This window comes from Cloeon dipterum, chromosome 3, assembly GCF_949628265.1.
Source record: "Cloeon dipterum chromosome 3, ieCloDipt1.1, whole genome shotgun sequence".
Taxonomy (NCBI): domain Eukaryota; kingdom Metazoa; phylum Arthropoda; class Insecta; order Ephemeroptera; family Baetidae; genus Cloeon; species Cloeon dipterum.
The window spans coordinates 28,687,606-28,713,540 of NC_088788.1; the positions used below are offsets into that span (position 1 = coordinate 28,687,606).

The window sequence follows — 25,935 nt, forward strand, 5'->3', positions numbered from 1 at the left end:
GAGAGCGATAATTATGCTCATTATTTTTCAGAGATTTGCATCGAAAATATTTGCATGCGTTGCCGTAATTTTTTTTGCCTTCAAACGTGCGAAAAAACTTTTTTTAAATTTAAATTTCTCCACTTAAGGAACTGGTTTGGAGACACTTCTTCTGCCAACCATAAATTTAAAACTGCACTTTCAGCAGAATGATAATATTTTCGTCGCGTCCATTACACGGTGCGAAAATTCTTCTTTTGACGCTAATGCATTATTCAAGTTTGCTGCCGCTAACGACGAAAATTTCTGTGACAGTGCGCGTTGCTATGGTGGAATATCTTAAAATGTTTTCTGACGCAAGAGAAGCACTAATCAGCGCCAAGACGGCGCTTGGCGCGTGGATTCATGACCATTTTTACTATCTCGCTGGCAGGTTTCCGTGCACTTTCATTTTCTGTTTAACTGCCTTCTGCGCACGAGGAAATATGAAAAACGGCTGCAAAAATAATTCAACACTTAGGGCGGGCTGCGCAGAGACAAGAGCTGCTCGTGCGTTTCCTTTTATTGCTCAACCATAAACACTCACACGCTCTCACAGCCGTCCCAGGGGAAAAGTTGCAAAGGGCTAATCGAATCTTCTTAAGGGAGCAGATTAATCACTCTTTTGTCCATGTTGCACGCAAGAATATGTGTCAATTCGATATTCCGCCTGCTGTTCAGCCGCAAATTTATGCGCGTCGTCGATTGACAAACGCTGGGCGAAGGCGTCGGGCGACAACTTAATTTCAATGGGTGCGGCGGCGGCTGTTGATTACGATCGAGCCGAATTTAATCGACTCCGCCGTGTCGGCTGCATACATTACCAGCCGAGTGCTTGGGCAATTTCCTTCGTACTCTGACTTTGCCGGTGAAATCGCCTTAAAACCCGTCTGTTCGTTGTTTATTCGCCCCAGTCATTAAGTGTAATTGGCCTTTACTCAAGGCTTTGTCTGTTTGTTTTGTCCGGCTCCTTTTTGCCCTTGCTGGAATCAAGCACGTCTGCTGGAGACCTAGGGAATGAGAGCAGCCTGCTCTTTTTTCAGGGCAATTGGCAGTTTCTAAAACTTTTTAAATAAGTAGGTTAATAAGCTATAAACCTTTGAAAACATTTAATTTAAAAATTATTTTTAGCACGTTATTTTAACTGCAGCATAATTGCAACTAAAACCATTTTTAATAAAAATTTAAATAAGTTCATAAAAATAATAAATGGTTAGAAAGGTTTTTTCTGTAGTTCCAAATCAAATTAAGTTTGGGAAAATGTATAAGCATTAACAAATAGTACAAAAGGCGAAAAAAACAATTAATATCTTTATGTAGTTTTGCAAGCTAAACTGACAGTTAGACAGCCTAGAAAATGCTCCACAGTAAAACTAAAACGTAAAATTAAAAGATAATCCATGTTTTTTCCCTTGGAACTTGTAACATACATAGCACACAGCATTCTTTATCTTCTGACGTGTCGGTCGTGACATTAACAAATCTAATTCCCTTCCTGCACAGGGAGACTTGAAAAAAACACTTTATTCTAGAGAGGAATTGAAAGGGCGAAAGCGACAAACGGAAGTGCCTGCCGCCTTGGAAAAGAAGGCAATTGATTTATTCTTCAATTTATCGCGCATACCACCTGCCTGTCATAAAACGGAGTTAACGAAACACGAGTTTGAGCCCGACGATTGACAGAATAAACTCCGTGTGTTCTCTACCGTGTGCCACCCTTTTCACCAGTCGTCTGTATCTCTTTATTCATTCACTTTTCCAGCAATATTGTTGTGTTGTCGCGCTTGACGTCATCTGATATTTTAGCTGCATGCATTGCGTTGTTTCTGTCTGTCTGCGTGCGTGCGTGCGTGCGATCTCTGCGTCGGTATGCGATGCGGACCTTTTAAATGAAAACTGTTTTTCGCGAGTCTTTTGGGAAGGCAGCGACGCGATATTCCCAACCGAGCGGCTCTCGCACTCGTTTTTTGATCATCCGCAGCTGGATTTAGTTTCAAAAGGCACCATGTATACTTCCACTCACGGTCGTCGCTTCAAAGCCTCTACCATACTTTTTGGCAATGTACCTTTTTACTATTTAAAATCCAAACAATGCTAAAAGCTCTTTTAATTTAGTTACCCACCAAGTAACCACTCAGGAGTAAATTAATCTCTTCATCCTTCGTCAATATGCAACGTGCTCTTTTATTAATTGATTATCGCTGATACCTGCAAAATTCCATTTATCGGGTTGCCTTGTTTATTTTTCTCAACCGCTTATCTCCTATATTTCAAACCAATCATCGTAACATCCCTATCCTGGTCAATTCTTTATGATTCCGATGATTCCATTTATTATAAATCAATCCAAACGATCAGCATTTTGCTTCAACCGTTTGTGTCACTTTCTAATTGTAATTACGAATTTGATCCTGCTACAAATTTGACCCAGCAACTTAGTTCAACCGATTTCGAAAAAAACTGCATTTTTTCGGAACAAAAAAGTCGTGGATCCATAAATCTTAAACGAGCAATAACTTAAAAATTGTTGACTCCCAAATTTAATTAATTATAACAAACTGTGATATTTTCCTCTGCAAAGATTTCAATATAATGAAATTTTTTTAAAAAGAGACAAAAAAATTATAGTTTTGTGATTAAATGCACGCTCTAATTTGCTGATTTTCATCAATTATAAATGATTATAATTTGGTGAAAAGAGTTTAATTACTCGAATCTATGATCATAAAAAATGACCTCTTTGCCAGGAAACCACACGAGAAAGTTTTAAACAACGTTTATTAAAAAAACGGCTACTTTGTGCAAAGAGAAATCTCGATTATCCGTGAATCAGGGCGAAAAACAGTTTTCAGTATGAGTGTCCAGAAGAGCCAAAACCCAAGTAGTCCATCGGTGCTTCATGTCGGTCGTTTGGTCCTGAAACAGGTGGTGATGGGGCTGCGGGCGGCCTTTGCGTTGCTGGCCCTGGGCTTGCTGGCCGCCGGAGAGCGCGGCACCACGTTCCGCACCAGGGAGCGCCAGGGCGGCATCACCCTGGGCCAGAGCAAGCCCAAGGAGACGACCCAGCGCGAGACGTACATCAGGCAGCATGAGTGGACCAGAGACGAACTCAACGTCGGCCTCGTCGTGCCGCAGACGTCGTTCGGCCGACGCGAGTACACCAAAGCGGTCAATTCGGTGTTCAACTCATTCCAGAAAACGCGTGGGCCCAAACTCGAATTCATCAAGATGTTCAACTTTGGGCCGCAGCAAGTACGACAGATCAACATGACCCTCACTCCTAGTCCGACAGGTCTGTCTATTTAGAACACGGCGTTTGAAATCTTAAACTTCTAGTAATATAATAACTAATAATAATAAAGAGTCGAAAGTGGAAAATTCTCATTAGAGGGTTTCAATGTTTTTAATAAAAGTGGCTCTCGGAGGTGTGGAATTGAATTGACACGAGCAGAAACAGTGAGTTTTTGGATAGCGTTATTAATGATTCAAACAAATTTGCATACTTTTTCGCGTGTAGTTTTCAGAATATTTGAATGCTAACTGAAAAATTTAGGCAAAATATTTTGGGGTCCATGGTTGTATCAGTGAAGTCACAAGAACCCCCTTCAAAAGCTTGCTTTGATCAAAATTTAAAAAATATATGAATTGGGATATTGTGGAAGTCGAATTTCAGCTCTTAAAAGGTTTTAACGATCGTCTTCACCTAACTGTGATATTTTTTTTTGATGTATTGTTTTCTTCCTTGTCATATTCGTCTTACTATAACCAAAGCTTCATTAGGCTCGCAAATGCTTTCTTGACAAAAGACTCAGGTAAAGTTTTATTAATCGCATCAGTTACACTGCTTTGTAACAATACACATGATATCACCATCGTTACATTTCAATCTTCAGAAGCGGTGGAAAAATGTGATATTTTAAATAATCCTGCGTGGGTAAAAATTTTTTGAACTAATAAATGTCGGCTGCAGCTTTATTCGAACGTGAAAATTGCAGGGTTGGAAATGAACGCTATGGAAACCCAACAAACAAAAAATAATATAAAATGAGAGTTTGACATTTGTAGGGCGCTGGAACCGTTGGGAATAATGAGAAATGCGAGGTGATCATTCAGCGGCTAATAGTAGCGAGCGACTTTCTCTTAGCAGCGCCAAAAATAAAGAATAAGGACTACTCCCTTATTCACCTCGAGTCGGAAGAGACGTGCCCGGTGGACCAAAAAGAGTCCACAATGTGACACAAAAAAGAAATTGACAGCGCGCGCGGGTCTGACGATGGAAAATATGAGGAGCGCGTGCCAAATTACTCAAGCGACGTGGTTTTTGTTTATTGAAGACAAAGCGGGAAGTCTGCTCGCAGAGAAAATGGAGCGTCGGATGTCAACAAGCAAATAAGGTTCGATTTTTCAACTAGATGAGTGCCGCCTCGATAAAGAGCAAGTGCCGCCTAAAAGATGTGCCAAACTTTTTCTCCTTTCTTCTGCAACGCCACACTGAATTTGCGATCTTATAAATAACATTTTTTGCTCCTGATTGAGTGGGATGTGCGTCATTGCTGCGGTGTTTTTCTAGAAAATTGGCACAACATGTCAAACACAATTTACTACACCAAAAAATCCCATTTTTCATTATCAGATGTTTTTTTTATCTATCATGCAATGGAGCAATTAATAAGTGAGAAAAACAATTGAGCTGAAAAGAGATAAATTTAATTCTATGTATACGTTTGAAAAACGAAAAAATAAGCTATATGATATAACATAACCGTTTCAGACATTCAAAATAAAATAACGAAAGAATAGGGTATGGGAATTATAAACATCAAGAAAAACCTGTTTTAAAGGAGTAAACTGTGTTTTACATTTAAAAACAGCTGAAATTCACTCCCGCATTTTTAATTGTATGGTAGGGCAGTGACAAATTTAAAAAATCTAAATTTCAAGAAATGCGAGGTCTTTTTTAATTTTTAATTGCTCTATCAAAATTTTTCTATAGTTATTTTCATAAAACATGAAAACTTCAAGTTTTAAAATCATAAAAATGCTCCTTGGTTGGCTTCTGTTGCTCAACTTCACCTGAGGGTGGACACTACGCTGCGTTTCCATCTTCGTGACGGGGTGTTCATTAACATTTATAAACTGGAGCTCATTTGAATTGGCGCCCTGCTGGTCCGATCTAAGTGGAATAAATTACGGGCGGAATGCGCAAAGCGGCATGAGCAGCTTATTAGTCAATTAACCCAGTTGAACCGGGCCAGCCCTGGCCTGAACGAGTGGCCTTTGCGAGCTGCCGGCCCCTGCGGCTAGCTCTGCAATCCTGCGCAGCATGGCTCTGTCCGGTACTTACTGCGGTGTGACGCGCGGGCTGCCTAACTGCCGTACTAATTTTCGGTTCGCTGCTAAAACAAACACGGCGTGCCTCGCTCTCGTCTGCGAAATTGCAAAATTGGGTTGTTGCTTTCGCCTCGCGAGTACGTTCGTGTCTGTGTGCTGACAACTGTATTCAAAGAGCAAACTTGCGTGGCGTACGGTTGTGTCGTCGGCGCAAAAGCTCAATGATTGCTCCGAAAGCGAGTCTCACGAGAAAATTATTTCCTCGTGTCACTTAATCGAGAGCCAACTTGCACGATGAAACCTCGGTTTTGATTGCGTGGAGACGAGTTTAAATTTTAATCCGACCTTTGACAAACATAATTTCTCCTTTGGCATAGAGGCGTTTCTCTTTTGCGTTGTTATATTTGAATTTTTCAGGGCAATCATTTTGATTAATAATCGATATTGATCTCGACAATTCCCCATGCACTGAAATGGTTCGGTCAGGATGGAACGCTGGCTCGCATATTTTGGCATGCTTATGGCTTGGGTTGGCTGAGTAATGCGCCGCTATTCCGCACGTGGAGTCATTAGACAACAACACTGCAGGGATTTGCGTTGATTGACGCCGCCGGGTTTTCGATTGGCAGTGGAAGCCTCTGCAGCTTGTTATTCTCATGGTCGCAATCGAATGCGCATAAGCCGCGGAATCGGAATCACACCCTGCAGTGCTTTCCACTGGGCCTTATTAGAACGTGCTTTCACGCAAATTAACCCTTCAGCTACTGAGGAATGATATACGCCGAGCAATAACAGAATTAATGACGGGGAAGGGGAGGTCACTCCCGGAAAATTATGGAGCTCGATGGCAGTTTGGACAAACAGAGCAGTGTGTGGTCAACTTTTTATAGCGAAAGCCCACAGATGTTGCAATTTCGCACTGACGCGCCTTATTGTTAGTTGCAATACAATGCCGTCTGTCTAGACAAATTGATTTTCTATTTTCATGCGAGGACCGTGTTTGATGTACTGAAATTAATTTTTAGACATAAGCACTACAGTTGATTCTGCAACTGCTTTCCATGTGGGATTTTTAATTTTCATAAAATTTATTTTTCCCGTGAAATAATTCCATCATTTAATCAAAGCAGACCTCCATTCCGTACCTTAAAAAATGAAATAGGGTGCTACTATGACGCAAACTTGTATAAATAAGAAATTAAAGGAGACATTTTTGAAGCAGTGAGAAATTAGTTCCGTTTAAATATAAGGAATTTTTTTCCATTTGCTTTTACGGCCATGAAGAAAATATTTAACATCATATTGTTTTAAAATTATATATATATTACTTACTTTGTATGGGAGTTTAAACATTGAGACAATATCTCTAAAAACACAAAAATTCCAGAAGAAAATATATGCCGCGTCTGTGTTGGAAGATGTTCCGTATTTCTACAGATATATCCTGATCTGAACAAATTCGGGAAAAAACATCTCGTTACACACTGTGGAAGCTGCATTTAATTTCTTCTGACACTCATGACAACCTTGCGTGCTTCTGCCTTCATTAGCATCTATCAAGGATTAAAATCTGTCTTTGGGCATTAATTTCGTCATTATTCATTTTTCAAATATTTTCTCACTTGAATTTGCATTTAAAAAATACTGTATCTGGCTCCTCTTGCCATCACTTTTCACACCCCTCTCCATAGAGCTCCCGGCGCGAGGGTGAAGACCGAAAACGTCCAAAGCAAATGCAAAATGGCCGCGCCTTAATTGCCGCAACGCAGCAGCTTTAAATTGCAAAAGCGGCTGTCAGCGCACGTTTGAACTCGGATGCCGATGCATGGGAGCTTAATTCGACGCCCGCCAAACTCTCGCCCCTGACGCTTATGCTGGCGGCCGATTTGCATATATGCGCGAATAAAGCGGTGGCTGGGGATTCGTTCGTTCCGCGATTGCTTGCTGTTTGTTGCTCATCAAGAGGCAGCGAGCGAACGTAGGCAGGCGCTGAGCACAAATGAGCTGGAAATGATTTGCGCGCACGATTGTGCTCTTATCCGCGAGCGGTGAAAATGAGCGAAATCTGGGCAACGATCATTCGAGGAAGGTTCGTTGGGTTGGAATGCGTTGCGTTTTGTTTTGCCGCTGATTTCCAGATATTCGAACGCTCGTTCATCGCATATTTGTTTAGGTGCTGTGCAGCGATTGTTTGTGGGAGCTGCTCGAAAACGGCTGGATTCCAGAGCGTCCTTTGTTTCGTGCATAATGCATATTGTATGTATTTTTAGCCGTCGGCTAAGTTTGGTGCGAATCGATACGATACTCTTTTGTCGGGAATCTTACTTTTTGAACTAACTATTGTCAACTCCACAAAAAGTATTAACCCTTAACTTCCTTGAGGAAATGAGGAGGACGTGAAGGTAATCACAGCAACTGTTGAAATTATTTCAATCAATTTTTTCAGTGTTTACCATGGATATGAATTAAGGAAAATAAAGAATTCCGTTATATATTTTTCTTGTCAAATTGTCAAAATATCAAAGGTTCCGATCAAAACATAACTGGTTTCGATTAATTGAACAAATTTCATATCCGTCAAATTTGTCGCATGAAATTGAACTTGCCAGTTGCCATGCGAGTGCGCACTGACATGTTCTGCTCTTTGTTTAGACTTTTTCGGATTCGAAGCAATATTCTCCTACCAAGAAAAGGTTGATTGAAATCGGACCCTCACATTCTCTTCCTCTCAAGAAACTCAAGAAACAAGACAGACATTTGGCAAAATTAAATGAATTCCATTCACTTCTTCTAGTTGGGTTTGCTCGATGAAAATCAACAGCAGGGAGGAGAGAGAGAGAGAGAGAGAGAGAGAGAGAGAGAGAGAGAGAGAGAGAGAGAGAGAGAGAGAGAGAGAGAGAGAGAGAGAGAGAGAGAGAGAGAGAGAGAGAGAGCTGCCTTTTGAAGGCCCAACACAAATTTCCTGTGCCTGTGAAGTGCGTCGAAACGAGTTCTTTGCGAAGCAATACAATCCAACTCTTCGCGTTCGCACTCGGCGTCGCACACAGCCGCTTTCATTGAGCCTACGAGCAGGTTGTGTTGTACGCGTTTTTAGCCCAGCCGACCGCTCGGCTGGTGACAAAGCAGCAGCAGGATTCACTCTGCTTCGAGAACAAAACGTTCCTCCTTTTTTTCTGCCACTGTGGAAACCGCTAAAAGCACACTCTCTACATCCACGCTGCAATCCGACATCCGACTCTAATGGCAACTGCTTATTTTAATTCGAAAGATATGGAGGCAGCAGATGAAAACAATTTATAAGCGATATAACAATACCAAAACAATGCGGTAACTGGTTATCAATTCTATGAGAACCATTGCTTTTTTACATTTCCAACGATATGAAATGTAATGGTTTAAATAATGCAGTTTCATATTTGTATTTTGCATTAGATTTCATAAACCAAAATATTTTGTGAAAAGTGAATAACGGAATAAACATAATTTATTCAATAATCATTAAAAAATTTCAAAAATCAAAGGCAAAAGAAATGTGTCTGCCGAAATGGTATAAAACTTAACCAAGGTACTTTCATGATTCTATGAAAAAAATCAATTTGATTTTGTTAGTATGAAAGCAAAACTTGGTGCTGACCCACTTTTCAGATGGGTGAATTTTTCACTTTTTCGACAGCTAAGGGATTTTCCGAGGTACTTTTTGCATGATTTGCCGCAGCTTTCCACCACTCGATACATCAGCCGCTCTCGCTATTTCATCGTAAGAAGCCAATAAGAATGATCGATTCAGCTCTCACATCGGCTTTTTTCAAATGGCGGCAACCACCGCATCTCTCCTGCTCGCATTCGAATTAAATGCCTGGTCTGATAGATTGACAAGATTAAGCAGCTTTTTCCCGGGGAAATACGACCTACGCGTTTCAATCGCCGCTTTGCCTCGATCTCCGGCTGCCAATTTGCATGCGGCGGAAGATCCAACGCTCGAGGAGATTAAAAAGGGAAAAAAATAAATAAGGGACGCGGGCTGATCCCATATAACCGCAGACGCTCGTACCTCCACTTTTTTGGTAGGAAATTGAACGGCATTGCTTCCTTGCTGATGATATCGAGAAGATCATATACTATGGATGATTTGCAGACTTAATTTTTTTCCTCTAACCTTATTTAATTTTATATCCAATTATTTTATGTATTTATGACAAGGCAGAATAAACAAGAATAATAATGTAAAATACCTCCCCAAGTATGTATTGGAGGTAAAAATTTGTTTTATATTAGGACTTGTACAAAAAATTGGCTACAGCAATTGACATTAGTTTAATTTGAAGAGTTTTATAATAGTCTTGCGACTTGCGAGCTCAATCTACATTGATAGTATTGCTGAACCCGGAAATATTTTATTTGTAAATACATAAATCAACACAGATGGGCTATGCTATTTCCCTTGTTTGCATAATCGCGTGTGACAGTGCAACTGAATATTGGTTTTTACAATCACTTCCAAATTGCAAATGGGCTATTCTCAAAAATCACATGTCATGTTAAAAAGCAACAATAAAGCTTTTCTAATAAATTTAAAAAAATCGAACGCTGGGGTGGGTCAAAGAAAACTTCTGAAAGAGGATTTAATTAAGTAAACTATCTCGATCTTAAGTTGCACAACTTTCAACAAAGTGAACTATCAATCCAAAGGCGAGCCTCAAATAGCGTTGCAAAATCCATTTAGTTTCTTTGCCGACGGAGCCATTTCTCTAGTGCTCTTTTGACCTTTCACTTCTATCTGTTTCAGCGATTCTGAACACACTATGCAAGGAGTTCCTCTCGGTGAACGTGTCGGCAATTCTGTACCTGATGAACCACGAGAAATACGGCCGATCCACGGCCTCGGCGCAATACTTCTTGCAGTTGGCCGGCTACTTGGGCATTCCGGTGATCGCCTGGAATGCGGACAACTCGGGCCTCGAAAGGGTGAGTATATTCTGCGTGTGGTTTTAATGTGTGCCTCGATCGATCAGAGAGAGTGCTCTCGACTGCCCCGAGCAGACCGCAAAACAAACACGGGCAACTTCTTTTCCTATTAAGCCCCTCGCATTTCTCGTCAAGCGCCAATTTACGAAATAGTCGCCGGCGACACTTTTTTCCTTTATTACATTTTTTGCCTCGTCTTTCAAGGGTTGCCGAACGGAACTAATAATACCAAAGTTTATTGAGCTTTTTCCTCGTGCGTGCGGAATTCTCGAGTTCGGCCTACCTTGGGCGGATAGTCCAATTCTAAGCTTAGTGGAGGAGTTACGCGGCATTTTGCCTCGGTCGGTGGGGAGAAGGCTGAAAATCAGACGTTGAAATTCCAGCCGTGCCTCACTGATATCTCGAATCGAATATACCGAGATTTGAGTAGCTGAGCTGCGGTTCAAGTGCACGATTCATTGAGCACGCTAATTGAGATTCTGGTTTGTGGGATGAAATTTCATTTTGTCAATTCATCGCTATGCCGCGGTGAGCTATTCACAGAAATTATATTCAACTTCACCTCCGTGCTTGACTGAGTAAAATATTTCACTATTTACAGGCCTCAGGCTAATTCATAAGTTAAAGATAAGAACCCCGATTTTTATTTCCATAACAAATAAACAAAAATTAAAATATTGCGTCTATTGCACAAACTTAAATTTCGCTCAATTAAAATGGAAAGAGTGAACAAAAATTTAACATAACTAAGAAGAAACTTAAACAATTCTATAGGACAGGCGACTCGGATTGAAATAAACAGTTAAATTAATTATTATTTCGCATGTTGTCGGTGGTTCTTGTAATACATCAAGCTGTTTCATCCGCTCTAGGTCTTACCAGCAGCACTCAACAAGCAAAGCAAAATCTATACAATAGAACAATATGCATCCAAAATCACCGGCCGCTTTGAAAAAGATCGACTGGACCGATTATATTCAAGAACCACATAGAATAGAGGCAACTTATAGTTTTCTCTTTCTTAGCGCAATCAAACAGAAAAATAATTTGTTCTACGACTTCAGCTTTACGCCAGCCATTTTTTCCTCCATAGCCTTATTGACCCTTATCCCTGATCCCATTCTCACGTTTTTTTTCCTCTAACAACGTGCATAACAAACAGGCAAATCATGCATTCGGTCGAGCTAAACTTCTCACATTTCCCGGGGCAGAAGCAATAAAGCTCGGTACAGGATTATTTAAGCTCTGACAGCCCGTTTTGCATACATACAAGCCTGCTTCATGCGTGAGAACTCACTGGAATTTGTCGAACAAAGCATCGGCCGAGGAGAGTGTGTATGCAACGCGCTGAACGCGGGTGTTCGGCACGCTGCATACGCCGTTTGTCAGCAGGCGCTTCGCTCGCGCGGAAAGCGGAATAGATACGGCGGTGAGAAATGAAATTCCCGGCATCGCTTTGAAGGCTAATCAAGCCTTTTGAATGCAGTCGCTAGATTGAATTTCGTTCGAGCGCGACAACTTAATCAGTTGCTCTTTGCTTCTGCCAAGATGTTGAGGCGGCGATGACTTATGTGTGCAAAATCACATCCAGCTGGGACAGCATAAAGTTTGATAGCGCTCTCTCTCTCTCTGCAGAGTATATCCTGACAGATTTTGATCGAAACCGAAAATTCGATTTGTCGCTCGCCAGGAATGGTGATAAAAATGCAAATATGCATTGGAGATGCAAATTGTCAACAGTATCTGTCGTAGTCAGCCTTTCAATTTCCCTCTCTAAGCCAGCAGTACAAAATAATGAAGTTATAAAAACTCGCTGGTCGATTTTATGACAGCCAGATTGTACTAAAATTAAATTATGCTGGAGCAAAAAATTCTCAGAAGAGAATGTTTGTAAAAATTAAATTAGAAACACTAAAAATATTTAAAGATATTTTTTACTCCAGCATTTTCCCCTTTTTATCAAAATCAATGTTAATCCGTGTTGAAGGTGATTTCAATTAAACAAATTTTTCCAGTTTAATTGATATGAATAACATCTTTCTATTTTTTTTCAAACTTGGCCGTTGTTATGGGAGAGCAAATCAATCTAAGCAACATGCATGAGGCAGCTTTGCGGCTAAAGTCCCATTGGCCAGAGGCTTTCACATTCGAGAGGTAATCGGCAGAGATCGATTTTGCGTAACGCAGTATTTTACAGCTGTGACAAGCACTTGTGCGACCAGGTCGGCAGTTATATGTATTACGGTCACGAGGCACCAAAGGTTTTGAAATTTATATCCGCGGCAAGCCTTTGTCAGCAGCAGTAAATTTTTTACCGCCACCACCAGCTGGCCTTGGAAGTGAAAATGACAGCCACTCTCCCGAAGCTGCTGAGGCAGCTGTTTGTCTTGTGTCAGTTGCCGCCTTAAAAAATGCCATCGCTGAGTTAATGCCATTAATGAGCCGATTTGGAACGAGAGGGCGGCAAATCCTCCAAAAGGCTTCTTGCCTCTAGACCTATCTAGATGGAAATTACGTTCCGCAAAGAGGGCTAATAACGTCGATGGAAAAATGAAGCGGCAGTGCGTGCAAGTAGATCAGGGCTTCGAGTGCTAGTGGCAACCAATCAAACGTCGCTCTGTTTTCCGAGGTGTCCTGTTTCGCCGTTAAAAGCTCTCAAAAATCGCGGCCCAAAAGCTTCTCGCATCAGACAGACTTGTTACGCTCACGCAACGGCAAAAATACCATCATGAAAGAGAGGTCCTCTTATCCAAGAGAGGCTTGTCAAAAAAGCTACATTTCCATTTCATCATGACAGCCGGCAGATATCGATGCTATTTATTTGAATAAATTTTCCTAAATTTGTATTTGAAAGAAAATTGAATAAATAAATAAAAAGTGCGTGTAGAAGAATATTGTTAAAACATTTCAATGAATTTAGTCAAAGCACCAAGTAATTACACTCAAACATTTTGCAATTTTATTATATTTTGCGCTTGCAAAACACAATATTTTACAGTTATTTTTGCCCGATTTATTTGCTGTGATTTTTTGTTGGTCGTCATATTTGAATGCTTTCTCTACAAGTGCAAGTTTTTGTTTCTCTGCCTTGTGGTGGTCAGTGTAGTTTTTAAATAGCTCATGCTATTTTTCCGCTAGGATGAGATCAAGTTTGCCCGCAGGATTTAAGTTGCGCTTGTAGAAATATCTCAACTTGATGTGAGGCCCATTATCTGCGTTCCGTCCTCCCCCTGATTCGACCCCGAAATCTCTGCCAGCCGATGCGAACACCCCCAATAGACACATTTTGGTGCATTGCATAATCCGGCAATTAACTGTCAACCGTCAAACTCAATACACAAGGCGAGAAGGGGCCGGGAGCCGGCTCAGAGTCCCCCAGCTCCAGCTCCGATTGCATGCAAGTTAATTTCCCGCACCCGCTGTGATTTCAGCCAACTCAAGTGTGTTTGTTTGTTGTTAATGTGTTTAGCGAGCGTCGCAGTCGAGCCTGCAGCTGCAGCTGGCGCCTTCCTTGGACCACCAGACAGCAGCCATGCTCAGCATCCTTGAACGCTACAAGTGGCACCAGTTCTCGATCGTCACTTCGCAAATCGCCGGCCACGACGACTTTGTGCAGGCGGTCCGCGAGAGGATCATTCTTATGCAAGATCGCTTCAAGTGAGTACCACTGACTGAGCAAAGTGTTCTTTTTTGACAATACTTCAAAGAGAGAGGGCCGCCACGGTCGGAAATGGTTTTATCACAGCCAGATGTTTTTTAAAAGGAGCTGTTTCTCATTTAGGGCAATTTAGTACTCACAAAATATATGAAAATAAATATTGATGAAAATAATTGATTCATGAATTCTTTGTGACATAAAAATTCATTACCAACAGTTTACCAAGCAAATTTAAGTTCCTAAATTAGATTCGAGTTCTGTGTTGTATTGATTGCATTTTTTTCAGAGCAATTGCAAATCTCTAATCTTCTTTATTTATTTTCTGACATAAGAGGAATGTATTTTTAAATCCATTCATTCAAAAAAAAAAAAATACCTTCGTATAAAAGTGCAAAGGATAGTGCATTGACGTATATTTTTTTAATTATTATAATTAACGTATGGCGTGCTACCGTGAATCTCGCGTTGCCGCTTGATCGAGATGCAGCATGACCGTCAATTGTAGATACATGTTGTTTTAAGGATCACGTTTTGGGCGCTCTGGAAACATAGATAATTAAATTATAAAGAAATCTGAAGTCTCACAAAATAATTCCGAATCGAAAAGCCACTTAAACTATTGGCTCTATATTCCCTACAATCTTTTATCTTCTTTTATCTTGACGAGTGTGATGGTTTTAATAGTTAAAGATATGGCTAAGGATTGCTAATAAAAAATCTTTCAAAAGGGATTTTTGTCAGTAGATTGTAATATCTCCCAGGGAATTAATTGAACAGGCATCCGAAGTCTGAACGCTCTTTGCCAATTTCCTTCAACCGCATTCGCTGGAGATTATCGGTTACAAAGTTTGAGCGTTCTCGTTCTGTCCATTGTTTCTCGCGGGTCTAGTGCTTGCTTTGCCGCTGTGTGAGTGTTTCTGGCACAGCTCGGAGAAGAACGGGTTTATTGATCTGGTTGCTTCGGTCCTTGGTGCAAATTGAAATTCTCGGGAAGGGAATTAAATTTGTCGCTCTCGAAAATAGCACCCTACTCAAATACAATGAAACTAAGCATTTGAGGCAACTTCCACTGTCTGAATCCTTATGCTGGAACGCTCGCTGTTTTCGCGCAAGTACGAATAGGCTGACATTCCGCTATTGGTGATCATGGAAATGGGTAGCAATGCGCCGTGCCGAACAATAATTATTTCATCATTTTCAAGCAGATTTAAATTTTACTTATATCAAATTGAAGCAAGTTACCTAGGCTCACCTCCTTGAAGGTCCGTTATCAAAACCCCCTGGTCAATTAGTTAGTGTGCCCTCACTTTTTGATCAGCAGTAAACCCAACGTCATGCCTATTTTCGTCGGGGATTTCAGATTCACCATACTGAACACTGTGGTGAGAACGCGAGCCGCCGACCTAAAGGAGCTGCAAAACAGCGAGTCCAGAGTGATGCTTCTCTATTCGACCAGAGATGAGGCGCAAATAATATTGAAGGAAGCCAGGGAGTTAAAGTTGACCGGCGAGAACTACGTCTGGGTTGTCACGCAAAGTGTCATCGAGAATAGACAAACCATGTCCCACTTTCCAGTTGGAATGCTAGGTAAGTACCGCATTTGTTATTTGAAAGTTATGTGACCACAATTCTCCGATTTTTTCCATCGTAGATAAAGGTAAAATCAATAGCTTTGCAGAAATTAATTTCCAATGGTCTTTTGTTATTTGTATATATACAGTTTTTGCGATTTCACGATTTTATCATTTGAGTTTAACCGAAAGTGCACTTAATCTAAAATTGAATTTTCTTGTTGACATTGGATTGAGTGAGTGTCAAGTCCTGCGAATCCCAGGCTCACATGTTGTTCCAAAATATTTTTATAGAGCTGTCAGCAACCGTCATGGCAGCTCAAAATAAGCTCGTTGAGTCAAGACACGCGACGCAATTCCCGGTTTAGAGCGAAACTTTCGACAGAATGAGGGTGCGAGAGATAAAAAAGAGCAGGCACCAGCGAGAAAGAAATCACTCTGCCGGCCAAATTTGGGCGAGTTTTGCGGACTCTTTTCCTATAAAACTCTGAACCACTTTTCTCATCCTTTTCCCCTTGTCGGTGGGGCAAGGGCGAAATCAATGGGTGCCAGAGAGATTGAATGAGAGCGATGAAAAGTTTCGGTCTCGGTACACATCTGATACGGGCGCCCGATGCGAAAGCTGCGAGAGAGAGAGAGAGAGAGAGAGAGAGAGAGAGAGAGAGAGAGGCACACTGGGAGCAAAAGTTTCAGTTCGCACGGGACAAAACACTTGTAAAAAATGACAAATGCAACTTTTGTGTTGATTTGCTTGTTACTTGCTCCTGACCCTTTATACAATGTAGTTTTTTCGCGTCTGCTGACGTCATACGCCAAACTTTGCTCCTGAGGAAAAATTGGCTTATAACTGTCACCGGAGCTGCTTGATAAAAGAAAAGACCATCATGCAAATATCCCCGCGACAGAATTTCTTGTCGCGCCCTCTATGGCGACAAAAACCACCATTTTGGTAGATTTATTGCCTTTAACGCAATCTTTTATATTGCTCAGAACTGTCCCCTTTTAGATACAAAACGAGTAGATTCCAACCGTTATCAAATGTTCAAAAAAAGTTTATTTTTTAATAACATGTGAAATAATACAAACATCTGAAACTCTTATGTTTTGCGATAGCTAAAATGCTTATAAAAACTCCTATCACATTGCACGAATTAGATGGAATTTATTGATATAATATTAATTACTTTTGTAATGTACCCAAAAAATGAAATGAAAAGTGTAAATAGCACATCATTATGAAATTCTTAAATTTTTAATTCGAAAAACTGTATTTGAATCCTCTTTAAGATGGTGTCTCGCTCGCTCGCTGCCATATTTTTGCCGCACTATTTTGGTCTTGGTAAATAAAATATGGGCCCCACGGCTGAGATTTACGTCGTGGGGAGAAGGTTCCCTCCTGAGATTTCATCTCTTGCCGACAGTGTATTCAGGCAGAAAGCGTGACAAATGCAAGGTTGCTCATTTTACCACAAACACGAAGCTCTTTCGTGCAACCTTTCAGATTTTGTTTTTACGCAAAAAGCCGTCATGCTAGGAGAGAGAGACTTCTGCTCGAGAAACCTCTATCGCTTTGGCTTTTAAAAATTCAAAACTTCTGCCGAAACACGTCGCTGCTGGTATCAAGTTACGCTCGCTACGCGCCCATGAATTAATTAACATGGTGATGTAGCTCAAATTTTCTCCGCCCTTGTACGTCACAGTTTGACGAAAACTTTGTTATGTGCAACAAATGCTGTGACAAATGCCAGTTGAAAAATCTGACTGTCTCGGCTTGTCGCCGTTGGCACATTTTTTCTGTCGATTCATGGCACACCGGACTGACATTGATGTCATCATTCCGTCGTCGCATTTCCCATTGTTAATTGGACGAAACCTTCACTGCCGATGACAAATTCGATTTTTCCCAACTGTCACACGGCGGGGCGGATTAATTTATCGAGCTGTACACGCAAAGCGTCAAAAGCAGATGACAATGAAATTGTAAAAAAAAAAACAGAAAATGCGGGGTTCAGTGTGTCTTTTGAATTGGATGCGGTCAGCGTCACCAGTAAAAACCCCCAGAGAAAATATGAAAGGCGCCGCTGGCTCTCACACCCTTTTATTCCACAGTGAAAAGAATCAATTTCTTGTGTGTCCGGCCCGCGCAGAAATGTACCCGGTGCTCGTTGCGAGGCATTGTGTGCAAAAATAGCACTTTCTCCGATGCCAACGACTGCCCGGCTGCCGCGGGGCGGATCGGCTGTGTGCGCGGCCAGGCCACAGCGAAATAAGAAGCGTGCTCTCGCCATCAGCAGGCAGCTAACTCGATTTCTGCACGTGCCTGGCCGGGCGGTCGTCTTAATTTTCGCGGAGGCGCAATCTGATTACGCCGTCAGGAAAACATAGCGGCGGCTCGCGCGCGGAAATGCCTCCAATTTGGTGCACTCCCTGGCTCCCCCACGTCGTGCAGCACTCACTCATTTCCACCCTGCGATGAGATGAGCCTCGCTTTCCGCTCGCACAATCTGCCGCCGCCAACTCCACCGCACTTCCGGTGTCGCCATCAAAATTTTACTCGAGCTGCGGAATGCTGTCAATTTGCTCAACTGCTCGTAAGATATGAAATGCAATCCAAAGAAAAGTGGATTAACTTAATCTGATGTTTGAAATTTCTAATTTTAGAAAATTTATAAGGCGATATTGAATGCGTGTGTTTACTTTCTTTGTTTGAGACAGTTTTGTCAGATTTGAGAAAATAATTTGGCTATACCAGTACAGCATATTTCAAGTGAGCTGTCTGATTTAAACCTCAATAAACTCAAAGAATATTTATACTGCCAAAGCCTGTGAAAAATCCTTGTTGCCAATGCATGAACTCGTCCCTTAGGATTCAGTTGAAGCCAAAATGGACCTAATTAAGTAGCAGTGTAAATTATTGAGAAAAGTGGCTGCAAAGTTAGCATGCTTTTAAATGGATAGGACTGTCTCCCTACTTGAAATCTGATTTTATTTCAAAACAAAGAGTTTCCCCAAAACGTGGCATACGCTGTTGAATAGATCTTGACGAGAGCAATCGAAATCTGTCAAGAAAATGAGGTCAAACACCGTAATTTTGGAGAAAATTTTGAATTTTTACTGGAGCAAAAGGTACTTTTTTATACTATTGCACATAATTGTAGAACAAATTGTTCATCGATCAACTGCTTATTGTATCCAATAATTTGAATATTTTTCAATTGCTGCACTGTATCGCTATTTATAAAATTTTGCGTATAGTTGAAATTCAATCCCTACTCTTGCTCTTTTTTGTTCTGCCTAAAAAATCGCTTTTACGTCCGGCTGTCTCGACTAATGAGAAACCCTCGATCATCAGTCAGCTGCATCCGACAAAGGAGAAGTGACTGTTTGGTCAGTAAAGTAATTACGCGCATCTGTGGATTTGAATTCACCTCTTCCCGTTTTCTTCGGTGTTTGGCCTGCCAATAAGATCGACATCGACAGTCAGCGTTCCTGTTTTGCCAATGAAAGCAGTGGCGTGGAAGACGCGCACTCCATGCAGGCGAGCACTTGACTAAATGACGTGCGCTTCCTCGGCATGCACCCTTTTCGGTGTTTAGTCAATGATGTCAAACAGCGAAAGCGAAATGTGGATGTTTTAAAATTTAGCTTCAAGAAAGCAATAGCATTAAAGAAAATAACAACTGAATGAAATAATTATTTTAACAATATAATTTTAATGTTTAAGAGATAACGTTCTAAATTTTTGGTTTGAAGCTTTCAGCAAAAACTTGAAGCAAAACAAAATTATTTAAAAATCATAATTTTTTAGTCTTGTAAGTCGCATCCTATAGTGAAAGCCGTAGCACGCCCGTGTCACAATGATGAGTTCCAATTTGGGTCTTGGCCATAGAATCCACCTGGAATATTTTCAAAAACTTGATCATAACATCAAAATTTATCCTAGGAAATTTCCCTGCCATTTAGTACAGATAAAAGCAGATCCAGACTAATGGATATTTTTTACATACGGGGTGCAACTCACGTTCATTTCAAGCAAAACACGCTGCTGCTGCATCGCCGCTGTTTTGTCCAAGGCACTAGTTCAGCACAATGACGAGGAATGAGCTCGCGGATCCACGGCAGCCTCAAGATGTTTTGTTCTGCGCTGCTCATCATGTCGATTTTTGTTTGCATCGAGCATCAATATTTGCCAGCCCGGTATGAGAGCAATTTTATTTTCCAACGCACACACTCACGGCGCGCGCTGGGCGGTGTCGGCCGCGCCCTGACTGCGAATCCTGTATTTTGTTTGCTCATGCTCCACTCGCACGTCCTACCTTTCGATCCTACCAAGTATGCGAGCAAACAAATTTGCCTGTTTGCGAGCGGAAACTGGTTAGCCAACGAGTGCAAAATTCCGTGGAATCCATTCACTGTGCTATAAATCCTTTTGAACGCGCTTTATTGAAATTCCAGGCTCGCTGTGCATTTTCCACGAAACTGTGTGAGAGGAGGTAGAATATAGAGAATTTTATTTATTTATTTATGAACGGTAATGGTTTGCACGCTTTGCTTTGAGCACCATTGTGTTTATGGATGTTTATTATTCATCATATATATAAAAAATTCAAGTCCCAGCGGTATTGAAAAAATTGTACAGTGCAAAAGCAAAAAAAAAATAACTTCCTTAATACCAAGCCGTTGGCTCTCATTGATGAGCGTATGCGCTTTGCGTGCACGTGGCAATCCGTGCGATGTCTGGGGATCGAGTGCGGGCTGATGTGCCTACGTTTGACTCCATTTGCATTGCAATAACGAGTCCATTCGGATTTGGGAGGGTTGTGAAAGCTTTCCGACTCGCTACTTGCTGGGTTGCACCTTTCCAGCATGCGTAAATTAATTTCACAGGACGTATGTCTAGCGTTTCAATGACATACCCCGGGGCGATGTCATGAACACGAGATGATCCTTTTCTGAACTGGGATTCCTCCAATGAGGCCCGTGCACCCATGTTATTCGTTCACGACGTTTTTGAGACACGGAGTTTTCCCGAGTTGCTCGGTATCAGGGGGTCGCCCATCTCAAAAGAGAAAAACTATTAAAAAATATAAAGAAAATCTATTTTTATAATATAACTCTATTTAAAATCCTCTACGTACTATGCAGTTAGCGACTAAATACAGAGCATTTTTATTCAATACAACCTCGCAAATCTAGTTTTTGCTTGTCGGATCCATTAGCTAGATTAAAAGTTCAAATAACAATTTTGCGGTAAACATGAACCAATCAGCATCAATATCCCGGCAGTCAGCGTTTCATTATGCCTCAATAGCGCAGATTTGATGATTTGATGAAGGTGTAGAAGTCATCATTTAGGTTGCGCATATCGTTTGAATAAAAAAACTCTAATTTGCATGATCGTGCTCTGTTGATGAAGCGAAATACGCGAGCGGCGTCCCATTTTCGCCATCCTTTCATTCCTCGCCTGGCGACGACTCGCTCTCGCCAAACCTCAAGTTCTTTTTCAGCTCTCTCGGAGGTGTGAATACACCTCATTTGAAATCACGTTGCGTGTTTGCAGAGAGCGAGCCGAAAATTCGCAGCTCAAGAAGCCCTCGAAACCGGTTTTAGCGTCCAAGACGCAGTAAGGGGTGTGAAAAACATATAAATTATGCTTCCACCTGCTATGTAAATTCCTGGCCTCCCATTACGTAACGCGAACATGGGTTTGGAGTGCGGTGAATCCTAATAACAAATGGGCACGAACTCGAGAGTTGCCTGCGCTCGCCTCTCCCCCGATGGAATTGGAGGAGCGTGCAAATTAATTCATTCGCGCCCGCGCAAGCCGCGCTTACCAAAGAATTCGCAGCTTGTTTCGCCTGTCCTTATAATTATTGCGCACTGCCAGTTTAATTGCGCAACTCGTGTTAATTGCCAGCACTCAAAGAGCAGACAAATTTCCATGGTCGGCTGTAATTTTTGGCCTCTTGATGTCGCGGGAAGCAAATACTGACTTTTCCCCCTAATTTCGTGCTCGTTACAAATTTGCCTTGTGTGCGCTGCAATTGTATGCCTTGCCGCCTTTTATACGCGTGGAAGGGTTGCGTGCTTTACATTTTATCAGGCGGTCCGAAGGGAAAAAGCTCGCGGACTTGTTGACAAGTCACTTTCGTCGTTTCTAATTAAATTTTTACTGCTGGGACTGTCCTTGCGTTGCATACTAATTATGAAAAGAGGCTTGTCTCCTATTGAAAAATGATTCAAAATGGGAATGGAACAAGCTTATTAAATTTTTATGATTAAACCCAGTAAAGAATTTAATTTACTTAAAAATGTTTTTTAAACAATGAATGACACGCATTTTTTCTAAACTTGCTGAATTTAAATTTATAAAATAAATTATATATATAAAAAAAATCCTTGCCAAAAAAGATAAAATCCTCTCGATTGGGCAACAAGTAAAGCTTACAGTGAAGTAAATTAAGTTTTTTTCTCATTGAATATTCATGACATATACGCAGCAGACTTTCACCCTCACTCTTTAGCAACGAGGGCTTTCAAATATGGATGGAAATTTTGGTTTCTGTATTTTTGGTTAAAGGGGTTTATATCGTAGGGAGGGCTACTCGAGATTCCATCACTTTCTTCTCTTTTTGGTCGTGTTCATAGTCATTCATTTAATAATATTTTCCTGTAGCAAACACTGCGGCAAAACTGATTAGGCCTGAATTACCAGAAAAGTGCCCGAGAACATGCAAATTATTCTCTCTCCAACATTCCCAGACAGCCAGAGAGTAAAGCCTTTTGTAATTAAATTTTCTTTTTTATTATTAAAAAACTTTGTTTGTTTTCAAAGGAAGCTGATAGAATGTTCTGCATCTTTTCAACAGATGTTACTTTTTCATTTCAATTTCGTGACAGACATTCAATAAAAACTGCGTTTTCCTATAAAAAGTCAACTTTTGCTTGTGCAGAGAATCGCAATAATACGAAAACTTTTTTAATTTGCATCTCACGAACCGAAAAGTTGTGCACATGCCGGAATGTCGATCGTGCCCTTTTCGGGGTTCGCCACACGGCTCCACGGCACGTGCGAATACGAGGGAATTGCTAATGGAACGGCGGAGTAACAAGTAGGTATATATATTATATGCTTGATGTGAGCCGAAAATAGTGAATTCAGACTGCGTGCACATCATAACAACAAACACTCATTCGCCGAGGAAAATGCGTGTCATGTTTTGTCGCCGGGAAGGGGTTTCGCTGGCCATATATGCCGTGCAGTCAAACATCAGAGCTAGAAGCAAAGATGAACACACGCGCGCCTACCAGCACACGCTGCCAGACGTACATTTCAATTTGTTTGCGCACGCGAAGAAATAAGAATTCAGCGCAGCAGCGGTGCCCCCGCGTCATTCCGTACGTGCTGCTCTGTTGTGTCGTTGGAGCACTCGTGCCGTTGAATAAATCACCTCGTATCTTTTGCATACTCAATAGCGAGCTGCCGGAGCCCGGTGGAAGCGGATTTTCCGTGCATTATTATTCGCACAGCTCCGTCGTAAATTTTTAAGAATGGCGCTTTCCTGCTTATACTAATTTGCAACTTTGTGCACACTGACAAGAAAAGTTTCTTACTAGATTGAAGCGAAATGATGAAAAGTAAAATTGAATTTTGAAAAATGCATTTCCTTGGTAAAGGGAAAGTTTTTAACAGTTAAGATTTATGCTACGACAATTTTTAACTCACGTTGCGTCTACGTAGCGGAAAAATTGCGCATAGCTCAACAACCAAAGGCGAATTTCCGTGTTCGCCTATTGGCTGCAGTTGAGTTTATGAGAATACAATATCCATAATCGTCTTAACAAACTTCGGCTGTTATAACAAACGAAAGACCCCGTGCGTGAACGGCAAACATCCTTACAGAGGCGCGATGCTTGCACGCTGTAGCTGCAAAATCGTGATCCACAAAGCCGCTTAAGGGCCTCTCATCATCAGCATCACCAGTTCCACGCGAGCGAATCCAGCCAGCTTTCTGTGTTAATCACGGAGAAAAACTCAAAAGTACACACCCCATGCATAGTGCACGGTGAAAGCAGGTGCACTAGACTAGATAGACTAGGTGTGTGCATCTGCATCGCGTTGCATGTTCGTACCAGAGGGGATATTCTGAAAAGGAGGCCATCAGTTAGTTGCTCCTCTCCTCGGCAAACGATGACTGCTGCAATTAGATCACTTCTTAATTGCGCGCCTCTTCAATTAACGCCTGCATTCAAACCTTCAGACGGTCGCCATTTGCAAACTTAGTTTTGCTCGGTAGCTCGTCAAATTCAACAGAGCAATCTCATTTTATTTATTGCTGCAAAACGCTGTCAAACAAGTCTTTATTTTTTGCTCTCAGGCTAAAAGTTTCAAAGCGAGGATGGGAAATTTATTTTCCGTGTGCACTGATTATAACTTTAAATCGATACCGCATTATTCTCTGTTACAGGGGTGCACTTCGACACGAGCATGAGCAGCCTGGTGAGCGAGATCACGACCGCCATCAAAGTATACGCGTACGGTGTGGAGGACTTCGTCAACGACGCTCGCAACAAGAACCTGACGCTGAACACGCAGCTGTCCTGCGAGGGCATCGGCGAGTCCAAGTGGAGAGTCGGCGATCGATTTTTCAAGTAATTTCACTGGCAACTGCACATCTGAAAAAACTAATTGAAATTTCCACGAATCACGAGAGGGCCGGGATTAATCATTACAATCCTCCACTGCGAAAAAATCTGACTGGAGGCTTTTGTGTCCTCAGCAATGAGGATGATAATCACTTCGATTGTCCTCACTCTTTTTTTCCATGTGCCGAGCTCGTAACTATATTGCTCTATAAAAAGTGTCTTTGATCTCCACTTGACGTGGCAAAAAATAAAAGCGGATTTCAAATCAAGAGAGTCTTTCATAAAGGAGCAAAATTAATTATAAAATGGAAATGTTTCCCTAAGTGACAAGAGATGAAAATCCTATTGCATGTTCACGAGTCTAAAGAAATTTTAACTCTTACTGGCACAAAAAATTCACGGATGTGAAGTGCAAAAACACTCTGTGCCTTGAAGCGTCGGACAATGCCTCTCTCTGCCTTCATTTCTGATAGGATTTTTTACTCGCAAAGAGTACTGTTCATATCGTCAGCTGGCTTTGCGCCGCCAGCGTATTTTTTTCTCGATCTACCGCACGTATAGCAGGCGCTAGCACAAAGTAGCAAAATGATGGCCCTCTTAAAAGTGAATAAAGGAAAGCAACTGCCGTTGCAGGCGTTTTCGCACTTGGACAGGAGCTTTTCCTCTCCTCCAGCTCATACAAGCCGTTATCCTTTATGGACCAACAGCGAAAATCAATACCAAACTCACACAGCCAGCTTACGGGGGCCGCTAGAATTATCGACGGAGGAGCTCTCATTAAAAAGGGTCAACCACGTACAATTTGGTTTGGGCTGAAGGGTTGGATCGATGAAAATACCCTTGTTTTTACTTTGTTTTATTTGTATTGTGAATTGAAGGTTGAATGTAGATTAATTAAGATTAAGATAACATTAGATTGTTTTCGTGGAAGGTAATTCTTATATTTTAATTGGATCACCCTTAAGTGCGCTAGGAAAAGTCAAGAAATGTTGAGCGGTGTGCGATTTTTTCATTTCTGAAGGTTACAAACATAGATTTAACGGGCATATCAATCGAAAAATTCGAATTTTCAAGTTTCAAGGTAAAATATCTAAAATACGGAAGCGAATAATAATATGAAATTGCCATAATTATAGTTTGTCACTTGCCTTGACCCTTGAAGCCCCTTGCGAGGATATAATTTCAGGCTCTTTCGGATTTTTTTAAAAATTGCAAGCTCGGTTCAAAAGTCACGAAAACATGACTTTGGAAAATAACCTGAAATTAGGCATTCTTTTGGTAGGGCTTGTCGAGAGGAATTCACAACATACCTTTTTTAAATTTCACCACTAGCAGATGAGAAAAAAAACCTACAAAAATTACAATTTGGATCATTTTTCGCTAATTCATTTTGTGTATTTACTGATAGTTAGCACGGCTTCGATTTCGCTTGAAATGAGTAAAAAAATCCTGTGACCCATGAAAAATTCGACTAGCAATAAGTATATTAGGAATAATTTGTTATTTAATATAAATCAAATATTTTGCTCAGTTGTCTCTTTATCTACTTCAATTGATTGGTTAATGTAATGTGCAGCGGGGGCCAGATTCGTGCGACGCGTTCGGTGGAGTATGGCGCGACAAAACGGTCACGTGAAAATGCGCGAAGAGAGCTAAGTTTTCATCAATATTGTGACATAATTTGCATTACTTGTACTAATTGTGTCTTTTGAATCGTAAAAACAAACTTTTGACACTCGTAAGGGA

General features: G+C 41.2%; 1 protein-coding gene across 2 annotated transcripts in view; it reads left to right on the forward strand.

Moving 5' to 3' along the window:
- Nmdar2 (NMDA receptor 2) overlaps positions 1 to 25,935 on the forward strand; it is a 78,473-nt gene that overhangs the window by 38,981 nt on the left and 13,557 nt on the right. The window contains exons 2-6 of one of the 2 annotated variants that reach the window (XM_065485107.1): positions 2,944 to 3,310; positions 10,136 to 10,314; positions 13,784 to 13,971; positions 15,333 to 15,559; positions 24,012 to 24,195. In XM_065485107.1, coding sequence (XP_065341179.1) covers positions 2,950 to 3,310; positions 10,136 to 10,314; positions 13,784 to 13,971; positions 15,333 to 15,559; positions 24,012 to 24,195 — 1,139 coding nt within the window. In that variant the 5' untranslated portion in view covers positions 2,944 to 2,949. The remainder of the gene's footprint in view (positions 1 to 2,943; positions 3,311 to 10,135; positions 10,315 to 13,783; positions 13,972 to 15,332; positions 15,560 to 24,011; positions 24,196 to 25,935) is intronic. The other variant, XM_065485108.1, reaches the window with a different exon arrangement.